This window comes from Coturnix japonica, chromosome 1, assembly GCF_001577835.2.
Source record: "Coturnix japonica isolate 7356 chromosome 1, Coturnix japonica 2.1, whole genome shotgun sequence".
In the NCBI taxonomy this organism is placed as follows: Eukaryota; Metazoa; Chordata; class Aves; order Galliformes; family Phasianidae; genus Coturnix; species Coturnix japonica.
The window spans coordinates 122056969-122079135 of NC_029516.1; the positions used below are offsets into that span (position 1 = coordinate 122056969).

At 39.0% G+C, this 22167-nt stretch overlaps 1 protein-coding gene across 3 annotated transcripts in view; it reads left to right on the forward strand.

The window, feature by feature from the left end:
- NCK2 (NCK adaptor protein 2) overlaps positions 1-22167 on the forward strand; it is an 80074-nt gene that overhangs the window by 44578 nt on the left and 13329 nt on the right. For all 3 annotated transcript variants that reach the window (XM_015849857.2, XM_015849841.2, XM_015849850.2), the window contains exon 3: positions 6210-6451. In XM_015849857.2, the coding sequence (XP_015705343.1) occupies positions 6226-6451 (226 nt within the window). In that variant the 5' untranslated portion in view covers positions 6210-6225. The remainder of the gene's footprint in view (positions 1-6209; positions 6452-22167) is intronic.

Sequence of the window (22167 nt, forward strand, 5' to 3'; positions counted from 1 at the left end):
GACAGAACAGAAAATAGTTGTCACTGTAAGATAATCCCGTAGTGTAGAAAAAGATATTGAATGTTTTGTTTTCTTACAGGAAACTTAATTTTGTATTTCATACATATTCTACTGGTAATGTTTAATTTATGCCAGACACACTTTAATAGTGTTTTATAGCTCTTAATTAGCTTCTTTTGATACTTCTGTTTGCGTTTCCTGACTTGTACTTGTCTCTATCAGGTTTTTCTTTAAAAAAAGAAAGAAAGAAAAAGCAAAGAAGAATCAGAGGGAGGAGGAAATGCAGCAATTCTCTAGTGCTCTATGCTGCTTTTTTTTGTTTTAATTTTAAACAGGATATCCTTTTAACCATGTACTGCTTCTTTCGTAAGTGCAAAGTTGTGAGAGTAGTGTAGGAAATGTAATAAAACATTCTTCTCTCATAGTTAATAACTTATTTGCATTTCTGTTCACACTTAATCCTCACAGTTTCCATGCGTCACTGTTTTCAGCTTTTGAAAACTGACCTCCTTAATATTAATGTCAGCTTCTATTGTTTGTGAATACCTACAATTTGCGCACTAAATTTGATATGGAACGTTGTGATTACTCACTTCTAGCTCAGTAGTCACTGCATCCTAATGAGAAGTCATTTTGAAGTACTCTACATTAATTGCCACACTCGGTATTAAAAGTCAGCAATCCTACGATGTCCAAATATGTGTTTTAGTTCTAATACCAGTACAGTGTACAGTGTTGAGTGTGTGTGTGAATATACATATCTTCTATTCTCAGTGTGAAGCCCCCTTAAATTTTGGATGTATTTTGTTCTCATATACTGTATGTTCAGATAGTTTTCTAGGAGCACTATACCTCATTCCCAGTGAGATGTGTGTGCACATGTATGCATGTGAGAGATATATGTACGTATATGAGGTTATTTATGTACTTATATTTACTATAGGTATTATTATTTGCGGTTATATGATATTAATTTCATTAAGTACATAGATCCATGAGCATTCAGAAGTCTTCTGTTTCTCAGTCACTGATTTAAAAACATTGAAAAAGATCTTTGGAGGGAAGGCTCGGCTTGAACACTCTCCCTTTGATACATAGAATGCATCCATCAGTTTTAAATCTCCAACTGTGTCTGTTGTTCAATGCTCACTGTCAGTTCTTGAATTTAAAGCTTAACATTGAAGGCTGCTGAGCTGAGTTCTATCCGGGTGTCAGAACTGAATCTTTATCATGATTTCTGTTCTATTCTGTTGCAGGTTTTTCTATGTAGGTATCTGTTTGACACCTTAAAATTGCATAGCCAGACAATGAATCTTTGATCACTACAGTTATTTAGTTGCTACTTTCTTTAAAGGTAGAGATGGGAGGAGTATCCGTATTATAATTTTTGGTGTAGTGACCTCTTTCCAAATAAATGTGTCCCCTGAGATCGATTGACACATAATTTTGCCATATTACAGTGTTGAACTGCAGAAGGAGTTAGAAAAGGTGACCTTTATGTGATCCACCATCATTTTTCTGAGCTCCAGCAAAGAGCTGTTGCAACAGAGCCTGGAAAGTCTTTTACCACTTTCAATAGGGCTGCTGTGTGCTATAAATTAAGCAAATTAGTTTATTGTTTTTAAAGAGATTTTCATTTCTACATGTCAAAGCTATTCTTCCAAGTGCATTTAAAAATAATAGTAAAAACAATTAAAAATAGACAGCCACGCACAAGCAGCAATTAAAACATCAGTAAGTGGAAAGAAGCCGTCAGACCTGAAGCAAAAGCCTGGCTAGCATAGTCTTCATCAATGGAAAAGTTTCAGACCTTCAAGTGCATTTCAGATGAAGGGATCTAATAAGTTATTTCATTAACCGTGGAATTCATTGATCCCATTCACTCACAATGAAAATGGAGAAAGACTCTTTGTTTGCCACAGCTGTGTTGCTGTAGAAGTCCAAATGCCTCCTGTTTGCTGTAGCCTGTGAAAGGTAAGGTAAGGGGACAGCAGGTAGCAGGGCCTTCAGCAGCCCAGGCTGCAGAGCTCAAAGCCCAGCTTAATTTTTGAAGTTCCATGTTAGGAGGAGAGGTTGTTTGGCCCTCAGATCTTAGAGGAGGCTCTTCTGTGTCATTAGCTATCTTTTCATTCTTCCAAGAGAATAAACTAGATACTGTATAGTAATTACATCTTATGTACTTCAGTGACACTTAAAAGCCTCCGTATCAATTAAGTTATTACCTTTCTTTCAGTGTGTCTTAGGAATGCATCCAATTCCAGAAATCAGTTATGTGCACTGTCACCTCCTATTAATAGAATTTTTGCTTGTTCCCTTGGTGAGGGATTAAACTTCAGGCATTACTGTCACTCATTTTTTCAGCAACGTTTCATTTTGCAAAATAAATGGTGAACAGGGAGAGCAAGTACTTTGCTTAGAGAGTCTTCAAAGCTCAACGTTGTCTCCTCTGTGCACTGTCTGCTTTAAGCTCATCCTTGGCGTGGCCCTGAGCAGGCAAGTGGAGTTGCTGCTTTGCCACCTGTTGGGACAGGGCATTCAGCTGGTGGCACGTGGAGCTGGTTGTCAACTCAGAGGAGAAGCTCCCAGATCAGACAGCATGCAGAAGGGGTCTGTACTGAAGAAGTGTGTTCTTCCTGGAAGGAAACAATTCTGAGGAGATATGGTGATCTCAGTAGAAAATGAGATCTATGTAACAACACTGGAAGGTGTTATGTAGTAAGTGCTATCAACTGAGCAAGTAATTGATTGTATCATTTTCTGGAAAATTATTTTTAAAAAATCTGTATTTTGGGAAAGAAAGTTTTGGTATCTGTTGTTTTATGCATGAATGAGAAATTCATTCTGAGTAAGTCTTTTTTTTTTTCCATCTCCTTTCTTGTTTTTCCTCCCTGAGGCATGTATTTGTATGTAGCCAAAAGCTGCTCTTTTACTTCTAGCTAAATAACTCTTTCAAAATAGATTTCCACCTAAAGACATTTTCTGTGACATTTATACTTCAAGTCTTGTCTTCATTTAAAGATCTGCAGCGCTTTTAGAATCACAAGGCATTGTGCTGCTATCGTTTCACTTTTGAGTTATTTTATCTTTGGTTTTATCTGTTAGTGGTTTTTTTCTGCTGAAGCACAGTGCAGATGTTACCTCTTAAGTTAACTGCTGCCTCCGTGGTCCTTAGATACAGAAGGTAGTAGAAAGATGCTCTAGAATTCAATAGTAATACTGATAACTGCCATCACATTGGAGTTGCATGAGGTCACTGTAATAAAACCACTTATCATTCTAGTTCAGTACTTAATGTTGACTTTTCTCCTGCAGAGCCATGCTTTCAGTTTTGTTTTCACCTTCTCCTTACTTAACTTTTAACTTCTAGCTATAATCTCTAGAAGAAAATACCAGGTTGGATGTTAGGAGCTGAACTGAAGCTTGCCTGGTGGCACTCACATTTCAGACTGTAAGCTTTAAATGTATGTATGTTTCCATCCAGTTGGAAGCATTGCCATTTACCACTCAGGTGTTTTTTTTTGTCATTAGAGATAGTCTGCTACAATCTCCAAAAGACCTCAACTGGTAAACAAGCTTGGCTCTAACTTTTATAGTCTGTTAATATTCACACAGTAAAAGCATATAACTTCTGTGGTTTGTGACTGATTAGTTATGGTATTTTTGCATATGTAATACTGGTAGAACAAATCAGCTTACTGGCACTGCTAGCAGTAAAGGTAATGCTTGCAGAAGAGCAGCTGAAAGTATGGATATACTCCAAAGTTTGAATAGTTTTTTCAAAGCTTTTCCTTGGTGCTTTTCAAAGCGTGGGATACTCTCATATCTGATATGAGGTCTGGTCTTTCACTGTTAGGACTTCTGTACTTTATGAGGATAAATGTGTCATAAGCTTCTGCTCTCTTAGCAGATACAGGTTTTCTTGATACAAAAGAGTCATGTTAACATAGAGTCTGCAGTAACTGCAGTGTTTTGGATTGTGCAGTCTAAAAGCAATATACAGAGGAATTTTCACAGTCTGAATGCATGTCAAATGTATATGGAATGCTTGAATGCTTCAGAAGATTGCAATGGTTTTGATTCCTTGTGTTTTCTGCAGATCTAGTTATGTCATTGCTTCTAATCCTTTGTTTTCTGCTGTGTGGCAGAAACATTTCAAAACTTAATTCTGCAGCCCCCCTCCTGGAGAACAAATGTGTCCTTATTCACATACAAGGAAGTGTTAGCTCTGCAAATGTCATTTGTATTGTCCTTCATGGAGCCACTTGAATGAAGTAACTATAAGGGAGTAATTTGAAGAAGTTCAATCTTGATCTCTCATATTAGAATAAAAAATTCCTCTGTATGTATCTATACAGCTTTAAGTAGGCTTTTATACTAGGTTTAACTGCAGTTGTATGGTATGTTTTAACTCTTTACAAAAAGGAGAGCTGCAAAACCTTTTTAGAAGGCTTGGAATTGGAGACTACATGTAGTGACACAATTAGCCAACTGATAGTGTCCTATTTCTTCATGCTCTCCATATCCCCAGGAATAACATGAATTGACCACTTTACAATTGCTGGCATAAAATGAACTGATCTAAATTGAAGAGAGATAATATTGACAACACTGGCATCCAGAACATGCTTGTTGGCAATCTCCCCCTGGCTACATCAGCATATTGATTTCTAGGCTATCTGCCCATTTCATGTGAGTCAGAAAGCAGGGTGGTTTATTGGAGATTGCATCCATAGCCTGGGCTCTCCTATATCTTTGTCAGAGTCAGACAGGATCGCTGTTTTAGGGGGAGGAATTTTTTTAAAGGTATAATGACTTTTCTTGTAATACCAATTCTACCTGCATATATCGCAGGCGTTTTGAACTGTCAGAGTTCTTATTCTTCTTTGTTGCACAAAACATCACAACTTTCTGAGTTCATCTTAGGGCTGTCAGCCTTGTATGCCTGTATTCAAATTGAGCTTTCAACTACTTAATGTTCCTCTGCATTTTCTCGTTGGAAGTGGAGAACATGTGTGTGCTTACAGATTGCAGATGGAACCCTTTCTGAATGAAGTGCTATGTATAACTTGCATGCTGAACAGAATAATTTCTGAATGAGGTAATGGTGTTTAAAATCTCTCTTATGGCACTCTGGGTCCCTCTGGCCCTAAGGCTGTGTGGCCAGGTAGCTTCTAGAGATCACCAGGGAAGAGACTGCACAGCCTCTGGCATCCTGTGCAATGCTCTGTTACCTGCACCATGCAGAAGTGCTGAACAGATCTGGCTCCCCCAGCTGAGGTGCTCCAGGCTTTTCATCGATTCAGTTGCACTTCCCGGGACACCATCTCCTTCTCTGGAGATATTCAAGACCCGACTGAACACATACCTGTGCGACGTGGTGTAGGGAACCTGCTTTGGCAGGGGGGTTGGACTCGATGATCTCTAGAGGTCCCTTCCAACCCCCTCAATTTTCACTCTGGAGAAGTATAGTGAAGGGAAGAAATTGAGGAAGCCCTAGAGAATGCAATGGGTATTATTTTCCACCCAGCACAGGACTGTGGTAGGCTGGTCTTGTCCTGGCAGCAAAGTCAAAGCAAATGCTTCTTGTAAAACTGCTTGTGTGCTTCCCTTACATTACATTCTGCACCAAGGCTTATGGAAGCAGCACCCTCTTAATGGCAGAGATTTCATCACTGAACTCTGTTACTTACTGAAGCATTTTTAACTTCCTAGTAAAGATGACTAACTACTTAAATGCAGAAAACTTGTTAGTAATCTGTCTATATGAGTGCAAGTATAGGATTGATCTATAAAGTATCATAACCAGGATGGAAGGAAATAAAGCTATCTTTTTTTTCCTCAGATCAGAACTTTGAGTGCTAACTTCAGCATTGTTGTATAATGCTATATGCAAAAACTAAATGGGTTTTATAACTTCCACTGTGTTGATGTATATCTGAATAATATTTCATATACATTCAGAGGCAATCTTATGACTAGACTTTATTATCAAGATGTTTTCATGCGTCAGTGGCAGAAAAAGCATGAAAGGTCACCATAACTTTCCTTACTTTTAAAGGAGGATTGCCATTCTGAGATTTGTTTTCTCTACAGCACTTCCCCATTTTTCCCTTCCCCTTTCTTGCATATTTCAGAACTACTTGAAAAATCTGAGTGAGACTTAACGTGACATAATTGATTGGTGAGTGTGTTTTAATATTTTGTTGCAGAAGGACTCCATGAAAGATGACAGAAGAAGTTATTGTTATTGCAAAGTGGGATTACACTGCACAGCAGGACCAAGAACTTGACATCAAGAAAAATGAGCGTCTTTGGCTATTAGATGATTCCAAGACATGGTGGAGGGTAAGAAACGCAGCCAACAAAACGGGATATGTGCCATCAAATTATGTGGAGCGAAAAAACAGCTTGAAGAAAGGTTCTCTGGTTAAAAATCTTAAAGACACGTTGGGTAAGTCCTTTTCTGTTTTTGAAGCCTGATACACTTGATGTGCTTCAGACTGAGAATGCATATAAATACTTCTTTTTGTGATTTTCTTTCAGTGATGTGTTGGATAATGAATGAGAGAGGGGAGGAGGGAGAGAGTTTAGGTAGGGGAGAATGGTGTGGTGTGTAACCTGTTTTTCTTACATCAGATAACAGAGAATAAGGTTTTACTTTTGTTCCAGTTTGTCGGAGGTTACGTATTTTCAGTGGCTAAAGATAAGTGTTTTTACTGAGTTAGGAACTGCTGAGTCCTCTCCTCTCGTGCCAGATCCTCTCAGAAATACGAGGGTGTAAATGGGTTGTTCAGCATTGCTATCATAGCAAAGCTCCGTCACTTCATAAATGGGGTTATGTGGTGTGGCTGTGTGCAGTGTCAGGGGGTTATGCTTCTGTTGTCTGATGATTCTTCTGCTTACAGAAGTGTAATTGGAATTCAGATTAAATGAGGGTTTTTGTTGTTTTTGTTATTTTTGCAATGATTTTAGTTATAAAGTAAAATAAAGGGCTTCACATGTGGTTGATTAAGGTTAAACATAGTGATAAATGGCGAGTTTGCTTATGGAGGCCCAAAAAACTGCTAGTTGGTGCTTTTGGATGTAGTGAACAGAACAATGTGCGTGGAAGTGTTTTGGAGTGTTTTTACTTCTGTTTGGGTATTTTCCTATGCTTTGCAAACTCTTATACAGGGAAAACTCATTCTGCTTCAGTTCTCTGTAGAAAATACCAACTCAAGAGAAAAATCAGATTTTGGGGTTGAACTTCTTAGAAAACAGAGAAATTCCTTTAGAAATGTCGTGGTCATTGCTCATGTAGTTGTATTTCAGGTGTTCTGCATGAGTATTTTGTCTAACAAATCTCTTTGTCCCTTTTTCATTATTATGACCCCCATTTCTGAGCTGCAATAGAGAACATGGAAGTTGAGGATAGCGGAATGGTTGGCAGTCAAACAAGGTTATAACTGAATGTAAAGGGCTAATCTTTAAAAATAAAGGGCCTTTCTGCAGTTTTTCTTGGAATGGAAATGCCAGAAAATGTAGTTATGCCCTTTCAGAGATCTGGATGAAGAATAAGTTCAAAAATAAATGAACTAGTTCAGATCAAAATCCAGATTGTAATTTTAATCTTCTCTATATAGACTTTGTTTATATATATATGTGTGTATGTGTGTGTAAACAGTCTAAAATTATTATATGGATAAATTGCATTTCTGTTGTGATCAAGTGTTTGTGTAAAATGTGGCTAGTAATTACCCGATCTGAATAAACAAACTTTTATTTACATCCAACAGAAATACAGTGAAGGAACTGGTATCCTCACATATGTTCAAGGTTACCTCCCTGACCCTCACAAAATCCGTGACCAAAAAACACATGAGGAAAGCTTAGTGGTTTTGCGTATGAACCTTCCCTCTTGTTGCATCTTTCAGACTTGGTCCCACTGCATGTAGCTCTAAAGGACAATAACTGCAATCTGTCAGTTTTCCCATATATCTTCTAATTTTATCTGTGTATATTTCTGTTGAGGCAGTAAATGCCAGGTGACAAAACCCAGGTTTCTTTTTTGGAGTGACCACGTGTATCTGCTAAGTGTTCAAGCATCTCGTGTTCATTTGCACTCCTACTTCCTGTGATGCTAAGAAGCTGCCTAAGCCATAGATAGCCTGAAGATCAGCTCGAGTTAGATGTGACACCCTCTCACATGCGTGTTTTTTTTCTCTATATGGTTTCAGTAATGTGAACTGCTCAGTATGGTGATACTTAAGCTCACCCTGTGTACCAGACCTACATACAATTATTTTCTTTACCTGTCCTGAGTTAGGAGTTCCTCTGCGTAACTTTGTTGTTAAGCCTTGTGTGTCACGCTATGCAGTAATTTCCCATTCAGAACATGGAGAGGGCATGTCCTAATTTGGAGGATGCTTTGTGCTGAGTGAGCAGCAAGAATGTGATAATATTTATTTATTTGATACCCACCTTCTCATTATAAAAATACAAAAATTTGTCTAAGATCACCAAAAAATTAAAAGCTTGCTAACCCAGCTCAGATGGGAATTGGTGGTCATGAGTGTTAGCCCTTAAACCTCTAATTCGAAGCTATCACCACAATAGTAGTGGGGGGGAGGTGGGGAGAAGAAAGAGTAACTTAGTCAAGTACTAATTGTAACCCTTATGGAATCACCAGAGAGCTGCGTAGTGTGGCAAGGATAACTGGCTTTAAAGAGGGTGACCACAAAGTTGTGCCTGGATCCATCTTTGGTGCTGCAGCACTCCAGCAAGCTGTTGATCCTATGGAGATCTGCTTCTTCCTATCTCTTATTTACTCGATACCATAGCTGTTTAATTAATGGTCTCCATAGTTTGCTGTTGAAGGTGCAGCAGTTGAATAGTTCTTAATCCATGTAATGTGTGTTCTAATGGAAGCTTATGGTACCAGTTAATACAATGGTGTATCATTTAGAAAAGCCAGGTACGCTATCGAAGCTCTATTACCTATTTGCTGTTGCCTCTATGAGGAAAATTTTTATTCTCATCAGAAGATGAACTCGTGCTTGTTTGATGAAATCTGATTTCCTAAAACCGTTGACTGTTGTTAATTGAATTTCAGACCTTTAACAATTTTTAATTGAATCCCATCAGCTTCCCTGTTGTTTGGCTTCGGGTTCAAGGGAGGTTAATGAGCTTTGTATGTACCTGGAACATGCAGCTTGCTATTCCAAGGTAGTTGTCCATTTTCAGCACGATGTTGGTCTTCTGGAATTTCCATTGTAGTTTGTGAAAAGAACATCAGCAAATAAAACATGTTGAAAGCCAGCTCTTTTAAATGCATTGAATGCAAATTAAAAGGCTGATTAACACTTGTTAGCATATGTTCATTAAATCAGTTACTTCTGGACTGAAAACAAGCTCACTTCAGGTCCCAGATGACCTCTCCTAACTTCTGAAGTATGCTCCTGTATTGTCCTACTCTTTGTTAAACAATACCCTTGTCTGCACCATTAACTTTCTTATCTTCCTTCTAAGGGCTTACTCTGTTGTTTTTCACCTTCTTATAGTCCTTTCACCTGGGGATTATTCTAAAACATCTTGCTTTCTTGAAGCGACTTTGAGATATTTCAAGACTGTAATTTTTGTGCTGATATCTGTCTGATTTCGTCGCCTTTCTGTTTGATACTACTTTTGTATTCTTAAATCTCTTTTCTCAGCTGAACTCTCTTAGACTCATAGCTACAACCGACTGTTTTTAATGAAGCCAATCTAGAGTTTAGGCCACCTACTAAGTATGTTAAATGATTCAACTTCTCATTCCCTTAACTGAGTGATACTGAAAGTAAAAAGCTAATGGCAATTTAGCCATTTCAAATTACGGTCTTCTGTTTGCTCATATTGAATGAAATCTGGTAATTATTACTATTCTTTAGGCAAAAGCCAGTTTTCCAGGCCTGTGATTAAAATTTCATCTTCATTCATTATAATGAAGTTTAAAATAGTTTCCTTAGAACAGTGGTTCTTCTGCGGGGAGGATATTTTTTATACATTTCAGTTAAGTGCTAAATGAAAGACCTCCAGCGCACATCTCCCAAGCAGAGATCTTCTATAATAGTTATTCCCACATGTTGGGATCCTGGTGCTGGCAGGATCTGAATGGATGCTTGCCATTACTGCTCCAGAGCTGCCTCTGAGATCTCTGTACAACCAGCACTGTGTGCCGGTAGTTTCTTAAAGGTTTCTCATCTTACTCCCTTTAACAGACATTTGCACTAAAATACACCTTTAAAAGCACTTTCGTTTTTGGTATTTTTTGACAGATATTGAACAAAAGAAAGAAAAAGTTTATTAGCAGACACTGAAAGTACAAGAGATGATTACAAACGATGTAGGAACAAAAGAAACACTCCAGAGATGAGTGCTCGTAGTGATGGCAGATAACTTGATCTGAGACATGATGTCACAGTAGTGTCCAAGCTGTACGAGACTCCTCACATTTCTTCTTCATCAAGATTATATACATCAGCAAAACATTTCAGTAGCTTTTTTAGATCCACTTTACTTGTTACTCTGGACATTTCACATGGAAAGGAAGTGTTGCCAAATGAGATGGAGAGAAAGCAGTCCTTATTTGCATCACTTTTCCTCTAGTATTACTTCAAAGTGTTGAGTGTACAGAAACAATTTCCTCTGTTTATGAACTTCTGAGTTGTTTACCTCGATCAGTCTGTAGATCTGTGCTTTGGTTCCTGACTGCTTGTATATTATCGTTTCCAGAAGTCGTTGGTTTTACACCTTTCCTCTCCAATATATTTTTCCTTTCATATATTTATGTACATTTACATGAAAAGCTTTTATTCCTGCTTTTATACTTAACGTTTCCCAATGCAAGAGCAAATTAATACCATTTTTACCATATCTTTCCATTAACTAGGGGGAAAGCTGGTTCTTTTTTCTTTAAACACTAGCTTTAGTAAAGAGCTGAAATAAAGAATATGTAATGTATTGTTTTCTTTAGTATTGGAAAACACTGTTGGTTGAGAGGCTCTGCTTATTCCTTTTTGATACGTTTCCACTCCAAAGCTAAATCATTACCATCCTATCTCTGCACAATATGGTCATGAAAAGCCATTCTGCAATTAAGTCGTCAGTCTTTAAATTGTGTGTAGGTTAGTGGGCTTTATTTCTTATTTTGGTTCTGAGGATATGAGAAAAAGAACCCAGGTAGTTCAGGCTATCACACGTTTCTTTTTTCTACCCTGCTTCCTAGAAATGCCAGTAGCAGCCAAACGTTTTGTCAATGAGCACATGCCTAGTTTTCTGTGTGTGTTTGATTATTCCCATGCCTACCTTCTGACAACCATCGTCTGTTCTTTGAGACCAGCCAGGTAGGTTGCAGACTTTTAGGCCAGAACACCTTTCAGAAGTTTGACCTTTCTTGACTACAAGGTTTCAGAAAACACCTTCTCCATCTGTAGTGAGATCTCGTGTAAAAATGTGTTGCCTTACATGATTTGTTGTAGCTTCCATCTGGCTGTCTCTTTTTGTAATTCTTTCCACTAGATTTAAGGGCTGTATTCTAACAGAAAGCTCTTCGTTGTTCAAGGCAGTATTCTGACATTGATAACATCACACCTAAATCTTTTCATGAGTGCTGAAATTAGATTACTACTTAAATATTTCACCAGTGAGATTTGCTTACTTGGACTCTTGGTGTGCTTTTTACCTGAATTTTTTCCAGTTCTTTACAACACTACTTCAAAAAATGTAATCATGAGAAATATGCATAGTATTTCTGTCACAGTCTTGGCTATAAATTGTCTTCCATAAACTTTGCTTGATAAATTTGTGTTCATTTATCTGCAAACTGTCATAGGTCTATTAGCTTTACTATTGCAGAAGGCACATTAAATTGGTAATGCGACAGGATGATCAAGTACCATTTTGAAAATGTTTTTATTTGTTCTTAATTAGTTGTTGTCAAATTCAGTGTTTTCTGGACTCCTTCTGGGTGTTAAATTTATTACAGAATAATAGAAGAGTGGCTATAAGAATAAATACATTCTTATTGTATAATAAAGTTATTGATGTATGTCACAATCTCTTAAATCTTATAGAGCGCATTTTAATAAAAGTAGCCCTGCCTTGTAAGACAACATGAATTATTTTTACCTCGTTAGAACTTTGAGTTCCCAGTGTTGTTGAACTTCCTTATTGCAGACCTGTAAGAAATGATAGTTGTTTATTAAGTCTGTTTAGGTTCTGTGGCTTGTTTTGTTTTGTCTTTCATAAAAGAATGCTCTGAATCTTCTACTGTGCGTAGCTACTTCTCATGGTGTTAATCACATAGAAAGATTTCAAAGAAAGAATGATTGGAAGTCTCATGTTTAGCCAAGCATTTGGTGCTATTTCTCACAGCCTTCACTCAGAGAAACTGCCTGCTCATGGCTCACATGGATGCAATGTTGGCTAGGTGGGGAACTGGCTGGATGACTGGGCACAAAAGGTTGTTGTGAATGGAATTAAATCAGATTTACTGCAGTCACAAGTGGTGTTCCCTAGGGCTGGGTGCTAGAGCCAGTTTTGTTTAACATCTTTATCAGTGATCTAGATGAGAGGGTCAGTTGTGTCCTCAGTAAGTTTGAAGACAACACTAAGTTGGGCTCGAGCATTGATCTGCTTTGAGCATAGGAAAGGCTCTGAAGGGGATTCTACATGGGCTAGATTGATGGACTGCATCCAGTTCTGTGGCACTCAGCAAGGATAAATGCTGGCTGCTGCTCTTGAGTCATAACAACCCCATGCAGCAGTATAGGCCTGGGGAAGAGTGGCTGGAAAGCTGCCTGGCAGAAAAGGACCTGGGGGTGCTGGTTGACAGCTGGCTGAATACAAATCAGCACCGTACCCAAGTAGCCTAGAAGGCCAATGACATCTGGACCTGCATCAGAAATAGTATGGCCAGCAGGGCAACGAAATTGATTTTCCATCTGTATTCAGCACTAGTGAGACTGCACCTTGAGTGCTGTGTCCAGTGGTGAGCCATTCACCACAAGAAGGATATTAAGTTGCTCAAGTGCATGTGAAGAGTAATGAAGCTGGTGAAGGAGCTAGAAAATGAGTTATGAAGAGTGACTGAGGGAACTGGGGTTGTTGAATCTGAAAAGGAGGAGCTTGGGGGGGTTGCTTATTGCTCCACAACTATCTGAGAGTAGGTTGTAGTGAGGAGGGTGCTGGTCTTTTCTCAGGTGACACATGGTAGGATATGAGGTAATGGCCTTGAGATATCCCAGGGCAGATTTGGATTGGATACCTGGAAGAATTTTTTCATGGAAAGGGTGATCAGGCATTGGAATAGGCTGCCCATGGAGGAGATGGAGTCCCAGTCCCTGGGTGGTGTTTAAGAGAGGTTTGGACATGGCACTAAGGGATGTGGTTTAGCAGTGGACTTGGTAGCATTATGTGGAGAGTTGACTTGATGACCTTAAGGGACCTTTCCAATTTAAATGATTACATAATTTCTGTGGAATATCTCTACCTGAAATTAACAGTAAAATCCTCCTATGGGAAGACAGTGGAACTTAAAGTTTTTTTTCTTCTTTTGCTTCCTGATACTTCTAAGCTTTCTAGTTTATCAAAAACTATGGGTACGACAATGTCTGTCATGTATCTTGGAGGACTGGATGAATCAGTTTGTCTTGGCACTTATATGTAGCATCTATACAGTAATTTAGCTCATGTTTATATAGAGGAAGTAGTCAAAGTTTTCAAATTGATTCTAAGCTTTTCACAATCTTTGTGTTAATGTAGTTTATTTCCTAGTTGCATCTGCTCAACAAAGGCACTTCTCCACTGTTCCACATCCTGTTTTTAAGTTGCGTTGCTCAAAATAAGGAAGGCAAAAGTCTTCATTCTTCACCTATGATGAAACTGAGAAATGTGAGTTTGTGGTGGTAACAAAAGCTGATAGTGACTGTTTAGGTGTGATTTCTTGGGTGGTTGAACAACTGCATTTTTACTGTCTTCAGAGCAATAATAAGTCAATGTGATAATGGATCGCTGTTACTAAATGCCAGGAAGACAGAAAGGGAATATGCTCTCAGGGATTTTGTAACACTGGGAATATGTTTCTTCTGTCCTTATCTATAGCATTCAGGGTTAGTAATTAGTGGTACTAATGCCACTGGAGCGGTATAGCAAGGAATTCAACTGTTTTTCTGCTTCCTGGAAATGCACATCTGCCTTATCATCATCATCATAACCTAAATCTGGGTTAATCTGCTTTCTGCAGTCCACTGATGATCTTTGAAGGTCTAGAGACATTTAATAGCAGTATTTCTGTCTGTGGAAAGTGATACAGGAAGATCTTCTTGACAGGGTAGGGTCTGCTATCTCAGTGTTGATTTTATATATATATACATATATATATCTGTATATGTATGTATATATATAACATATGTATACTATTACATATAATAGCAGAAGAATTTAATCATTCTGTATTGGTTTTACATTATATATGCTAAAATAGTAACCCAGAATATTCAAAATAAAGTTGCATATTTATGGTTATAGGCATACCCTATGCCTGTTAAAGTGTATGTAACTTTTATGCCTAGTATGGAGGGGGGGGGAGGGGGTGGAAAACACCAAGCATCATTTGGTAATGCTACTGCTTGTTCTTGATAAAGGCCTGCGATGCCGGATGTGTACAGCAGGCCTTTTATCTGATCCTAGGTAGGTGTAAAGTCAGAAACGGCAGTCGTGAAAGCAGAACCTGCTGCTTCTTGCAGTGCCCCTGAGCTCCAGCTGGCACCTGGAACACAGCTTGGCTGTTATTTCAATTTTCAATTGCACGTATTGCATTCTGTCGCAAGTTTCTTCTATGCGAATTATTTATTGGGATGGATTATTTAAAGGATTTGCTGCTTTAATAACTTGGGAAAAAAAAAAAAAAAAAAAGGGACCCGGGTTTTGTTTTCCTTTTTGCCGGTTTTTTTTTTTTTTTCTAATCTAGTTACAGTGAAATGTTGTAAGGCTGAGGGCATAAAGAAACCTTGGTGATTCTAGAAAGAAAGCTTTCTTTGTATTGTAAGCTTTGTGTAATGGGGTCTTCCCCTCCCCTTTCTCGGCCTGTGTGTTTGGAGGTGCCTGAGGGTCTTGGTTTTGCTTCTTGATTAGCCTCTGGTGTTTCAACATGTATTTGTGCTTGGCCTCGGATGTCTCATTTTTCAGTACTAAGTACTTCTGTAGTTTCCTGTTCAATCATTCCACTGCCACTGGGTTTTCCTGAACCCTCTTGCAGCCCGTACTTGGCTTGCTGCACATAGCTGTGACCCACACATGCACCGAAATAGCATGGCTGGCAGAAGAGGTGAACACAGAGTGCTCTCGGGGATACCACTTCTAAAGAATTTCAGTGACTCAGAGGGTGAACTGTTCTTCTGTATTGACATGGCAATGGCTGCTCTTTCTGCTGTAAGCATTGTGGGAGGATTTCCTCTGATTCAGATGCAAGTATTTCCTCCTGCGTCCATCCCCAAATAACTCTTTTAATATCACTGGATCTCTTCAGTGATTCCCTTCCCCACCCCCCAATCTGGCTGTCGAGTATTTCATTTTCCAGGGTCTCTCAGAGCATCAGTTCATTTCTTCAGGCTTAATCAGTTTCCACAGCTCCACTTTTAGAAGACCTGAAAGATATATATGGCCAGACCGTGACACATTTTCATACCACATAAACAAAGCTTCTAAATTAGTACTCATGCCAAAAATCAATTAAGTTTTGTCCTAGCATGTACAAGAGGAGATTTCCATCCCTTCTTTGAGTCTCAAAGATGTTTCATTCTGTGGAGTATGGCACTGAGCAGGAATCTCGATGCTGACAATATATGCAAGCATCCAGTGAATTAAAAACCTGGTATGCCAAAGACTATGTCCATCACTTTTCTTTTTTATTAAGGAGTAAGATTCCTAGTGGCAAAGATGGCTTTCCTTGACGGTCATTTCAACAGTAAACATGACTGTTTGCTTTTCATTAGATTTGGGAAAAAATGTCTCTAATATTTTCTTAGAATGGTAGAGTTGCCTTGGGTTATTTTTTCTTATTGTGGCATGCTACAATATCAGTGGGGTAATAAGATTACAATGTGGGTGGAAACATTTTAAAACTATTTCTGTTTGCAAGTAAAGTCTATATGTAAAGTGCATTGTCTCTTGAATTTATAGACAGAAATTGGAACCAGAGATCCAGATGACTTTGAGAAAGTCCATCCATTTTGTATGTCTTTTGTACTCTGTATGGGATTTAAAATCCCAAGGCTCTTTCAGTTTTGCCAGGTGAGACTTCTTCTACTTCACTTTTGCACTGGAGTAGGAAAATACACGAGACCATTGATGGAAGCCTTTGCCTCAGGTGTTCGGTGCCTTTGAAAAACTGTGTGTTAACTCCACATAGTACATCTTTCACCTAAACCTTTTGGCTCTGAAATGTTCTTGGTACAGGAAATTCTTTATCTGGCAGTGAAACTTGAATGTACTTTTCCTGGTAAGAGATAAGCACGTTTAACAACATCTAAATTACAGGAATTAACGTAGTAGTTGTTTTTAATGCAGTTGTTGAGTTCATTTTTATGGAAGTCTCTGTATCTAATAGTGGTTGCTGTATGGGAAACTTTGACAGTACTTCTTCCTGTATTTGGAAGGGGGAAAAAAAAGAAAGCTTAGTGATAAAGCAGCCTGGTTTTAGAAATGTCAGAATTTTACTTTGACATTTAAAGAAGAATTTCCATTTTCTGATGTATTTATTTTTTCCTAGCGAGGCCTTTCTTGACATTGAGCTTCTTAAAAACCATGCCAAACAAACAGATGCTATTACAACTCTAAAACTTTGTTTCTGTATCCCAAACTCAGATGAAATTATTCTGGTATTTACAACAGTGTCCTCTGAGGAGCGCTGTTAATGGAGATCTGAAGAACCAAGTGTTCTGTATGGACACTCAGCCTTTGAGTGTTCCTTCAGAAATCCACTGTGGAGGTGTGGAGGCAGTGAAGAAAAGGGGTGGGAGGTTGCAGGCTGAAAACGCACAGACGTTTGTTTTTTCTTTGCGTGCAATATAAGGAACTTCAGTCTACTGAGTGCCCTTTTAATACCGATGCAAATACAAGTTAGTTTAAATTTTTATGTAACACTAATAAAATAAAGCTGCCTAAATGCGTGATCTGCACATTCCAGCTGTCAAAAAGTTAAATATTTACTTCTGTTGGGATAAATCAAGTATTTTATTTAAATCGTTTCGGTTTTTGCTCTTAAGGGTTTTCCTGAAAATTACTTCTTTCATAATAGAATTCGTTTTCTGTTGAAGGAAGGCAGTGTACATTTTGCATACTTATTAGCTGTATGCATTAATGTGTACTTATTCAGACCCTTAGTCAAAGGAGATGAATAAATTATTTGGTAAACAGAAAAGGGCAACTGTTTTTACTCCGTGTGTGTGAAACCACATGGAATTGCAATTCTCTTAAAAAACACAAAAGTCATTTTAAGTACCTTTAAAATAAGCTAAATTGTTGAATAAACAAAAATGGGGTTTGATAAATTTGGTCTCTTCTGCTACACCTAACACAAAATGCTTAGTTAGTAAATTGAGTGGCAGCAGCCGGTACCTTGTCTTCAAGGATTTAAGTGGAAGATCCGCCATCTGTCACATGGCCATGATATGTAAAGGAATATTGGTGAGAAAGTTCAACCTCTACTGCCCTCCCACCAACATCCACCTCTGATGTTGTGGGCCACCATCATAACGTAGGAGGCATTTCTTTCAGAGCAACCCTCATATTTTCAAATTGTCCTGCCTAATGTTTAAAATCTGTGTTTTAATATCCCACAGTGATCCCACTGTGGTGCAGTGGGGTATGATTTAAGGTAGTAGCTGAAGGACTGTCTGAAAATGTTGAAATTAAACATCTTTCTAAAAGACATTGTCATGAAATCCAAATTAGGAAGTTGAGAAATAGCTCCAATCACATGAAATCACTAACTCCTCCGGCCGTGCAAACCATGGCTCTGGAGTCTCTAGTACTGAAGACAGCAGGGAACATGCATCAAAATAAGTGGGGGGTTGTCTTGATCCCACTAAAATTATGCCAGTTAATGAGCAGCTGTTGACAGACCCCTGCATAACATGTAGATTTTTGGGGTATGCACGTGATTACTTAAACTTTGGTAGCAGAGCACTGCATAGGCTGCCCACAGGCTGAGGAATCTCCTTCTCTGGAGATATTCAAGACCCGCCTGGACGCCTACCTGTGCGACGTGGTGTAGGGAGCCTGCTTTGGCAGGGGGGTTGGACTCGATGATCTCTAGAGGTCCCTTCCAACCCCTACAATTCTGTAATTCTGTGACTACACAGCAAAAGCATCTCTTTGGGGATCTCCAGCAGCTGCCTGGCTATGGCCTTGAGCACCCTGTTCTGAGAACCCTGCTGGGGAGGGGGTGGGCCTCAGGGACACAGAGTGCCCTGCCAGCCTGTGATTGATAGAAGATATTTGAAGACTAGCATTTAGTAGAAATCTAATCATGTGGAGGAATCAGCTTCCAAGAACTCAGTTGTTTTGAGGCAGTGGGTTCTCAATCCGTTTCTGTTGTGGTTTTGTGTATTTTTTATTGTTTTTTAGGTTAGAAATAACTTACTGTAGAACCAGTGAGAGAACTGGAGAAACGAAATTCATCCTTAATTGCTTTCAGTGTTTTAATAATAAGTTTCTGATGGTTGCTTAAATAATCATGTGTAGCATATTTAGTGATGCCTCTTTCAAGGAGTTCTGGACTGAGAAATTCTGTTTGGAAACTGCTCAGTGTTGCCTATAACTTTTTGATACATTTTTCCTGTATTGCTGCTTTTTTCTTAAAAGCCCCTGTTTAGATTTATTTGGTGTTGTGTTTTTTTATTAATCCCACGTAGTTGATTTGGTCATAAGTAAGCTACTAAATGTATTTTTGCCCAGGATTTACGTGTTGGAGTCAGAAAAGGTTTTAGAAGAAGTAGGTTGTAAGAATGTAGTTCATTTGTTTCATTTGCCAAATTTTTTTTATCAGAAATGGGCTTTGGGAATTGACTGAAATTTTTAATATGCATAAGTGCATGTTGTGCTTAAAAAGAACTCAACAAAATAGGTTGGAGTATTGATAAGCCTGTGGAGATCCATTACGCAGCCACATCAGTAAGTCTGGTCTTTTCATCCCTGGGGAAGAGGAAAAGCAGTTTAAAAGCAGAAAGTTGCAACTCATCAGTTTCAGGCAAGGACTCCAGCTTGTGGGGCATGAAAATTAGTAAATAAGCCTTACTTGAAACTAAGCAAATATATCTGCTTAGTAAATGGGATTTTGTCTGGCAGAGATGGTGAGAAACAAATCACAATTAGCAAATAGAATATAAATTTTCAGGAAGGATTTATTTATTTATTTTCTCAATTGAGAATACAAGTGTATTTATGTATTCTAAGTATCTGATAAAATAGAGTTAAGTTTTAAACATAGTTTCATTTTTCTGTTCCAAGCGCCATTAGTTTTCCTAGCCAAGCAGCCTGGTTTTAGTCCCCTCAGTAGAGGCAGGATAAGAGTGAAATCAATCCTGTTGGTTTTAGGAGGAGAAGGCTGGACTGCTCAGGTATGAAGCACCTTTACTTTCTGCTGGCCAGCAGCAAGGCTTTGGGCAGGGTGTTTTGCCAGGAGCAACAGAGGAGGGTTGGGGAAGTGACAGTGTCAAAGCAATGGGTCAGGGGTGGGGGGTGAACAGGAGGAAGTTTCCCTTTTGAGAAGCACGGGCCAGGGCTGGAGGATGCACAGTATTGCAACAGGGAGATACTGGAAGTGGAAGGGTACAAGACTGGGCTTTCACAATGGGGATTTCAGAGACAGGAAGCATATTCATAGGAAACGGGTCTTCGTTAGTGCTACTGCTTAGAAAACAATCTGTGCTTAAAGCTGCAACTGAGACACTGAAGGAGGAGGGAAGGTAAGTTGGGAGGCACGTTTCTAGGTATCCCTGGTGGCACTTACTCAGGGCCAAAGGATTTCTTTCCCTATAGAAAAAAGAAAGCTTTGCAGTGGATTGCTTTTGTTCTCTGGAAATGATGCTAACCAGAGTCTGTGTTTTTGTTTTATTTTTTGTGTATGTGTGTTGCTTGTTTTTTTTCCAGCAACATATCCAACCAAATATTAAACCCACTCACATTACTTGGCGATTTGTTGGTAAGAGATAAAAATGAAATAATTTAACATGGGCCAACTGTAAGTTATGAGCAGAGTTATTTCCTACCAGGCACCGTAAGATGAAAGAGGCTTTCTGCTGCTTTGCATTCCATGTGCTCCCACTCTTTTTCCACTCACTTGAAAGCTAATCCATGGTTTTGGAATTCTCTTTGCAACGATTAGTTGTGTAAGAAAGGATTATGGTTTTAGGTGAACTGTAACCAGTGAGTTGAACTGTGAACATGCAGTTGCCTTTCAATGCAAATATACCCACTAGTGCAACTAAGACAGTGAGAGTGCTGAAATTACAGCTACAGTCACAAGTGTACTCAGCTCTTCCAGGTGTGCCCAAATGTTCTGTTTCCTACAGAATTCCTTATGTGGGCTTCGTTTGGTTTTGCAGTAGGAATAGGGCACTACCCTTATTAGTAGCAATAAATGAAAAGTTCTTATAGTAGCAGGTAGAGCTGTGTAGTGTTTACTCTTCTAGATATAACTTCTGTAGATTGTAGGTTTTTTAATGGAGTTGTGATTTTTGTTATAGATGTATAAATTTCACTATTCTCACTTAATTTTTGCTTAGCTATGACCAGTCATCCTACCAAATTATATTTTTAGACTTGTTTCCTAAGGAAATGAGGCTTGCACTAGTCATGCTGTCACAGTCAGCTGTCATTGTCCACCCATCTGTCTACCCTTGGCGACTGCCAATTTCAGGCAAACCTGTCAGACTTGTGGAGGTAAAGGAACCACTTCTGTGCAGTTCAGGATCTGGGATGCTGTCATGTTCCCCCACTTGGGGGGAACTCCAGCAGTCCCCGTGCATACCTATCTTGTGGGAGCCCAAGCAAGATGGGCATCACCAGGCAGGCAAACAAAGCTGGCCAGGGAGGGCAGCACGTGGTGGGAGATGGAACAGACTTCACAGGTGTGAAAAGCTGAGATGCAAAGGCAGTCATTTGATAAGGGGGGAGGCTGTAGCTGAGGGTGCTGCAGGAGCTGGCAGAAGCAGGGAGGAATGGTGCAGCAGGAGGTGCAAGGAGAAAAACAGGAACAGATTTCCCTCGTTCTGCTTGTGGAACAACTTGTATCCTCCTCTCCCATAGATACAGTTATGGATCTTCCAACCTCACATTTAAATGACTGGTAGATAATGTTGCACATACACTTCACTGAGCTTGGCTGCAGATGGCTCTCTGAGTACTTCTTACCTTAAGTTGTTTGGAAACCAGAACTTTGTGTATGTCACTGGTATTCTGAAAGGTTTGTTGGTAGCTTGTTGTCATTTCTAAAACATTCAGTTACATTAAATATTAGAGCTCAGAGTGAAGAAGTCCACATATTTGCCTTTACTGATACAGAAAACCAGCCACATATCTGACTTTTCCTGCACTGTCATGGTTTGTTTTGAATGGGGAAGATGGAAAGGAATGCTTGAAATGTCAAACACAGCGTTGGAAAGTCTGTGGGAAAAGATGCAGCCTGTGAAACTCCAAGTAAAAGAAAGAGCCTGCATGATAACCTTTTCCTCAATCTTTACTCACCTTCGTTAGACTTCGGATGGTTGTTTGTTATTTTGTTTGTTTGTATTTACCAATGTGTTTTTTCTATGGCTTGTTAGCAAGTTTTGTCTTTTTCTTTAGATGCTTCTGTTTATGACGTTTCTCTTATCACATCGCATCCCTGTATTTTCCATTACCTCAGTGCTCTTTTTAACCAGTTGTATTCTGGCCAGATGCTTCAGCTGCTCCTTTCTCAGTTTTATTAGTTCTGCTGTAATCCAAGGCACAATGCTTTATATCTCCCTTACAAAGCATAACAAAACCTAGGCTTTTAATTGAGAAAGTTCCATCTTAATGTAAGGCTTTGTGTGGGATGAATCCACTGAGATGCAGTTGCTTGTTCTGCTCAAAGTTGTAACAAGGATTTTCTAACTAAACGATCCT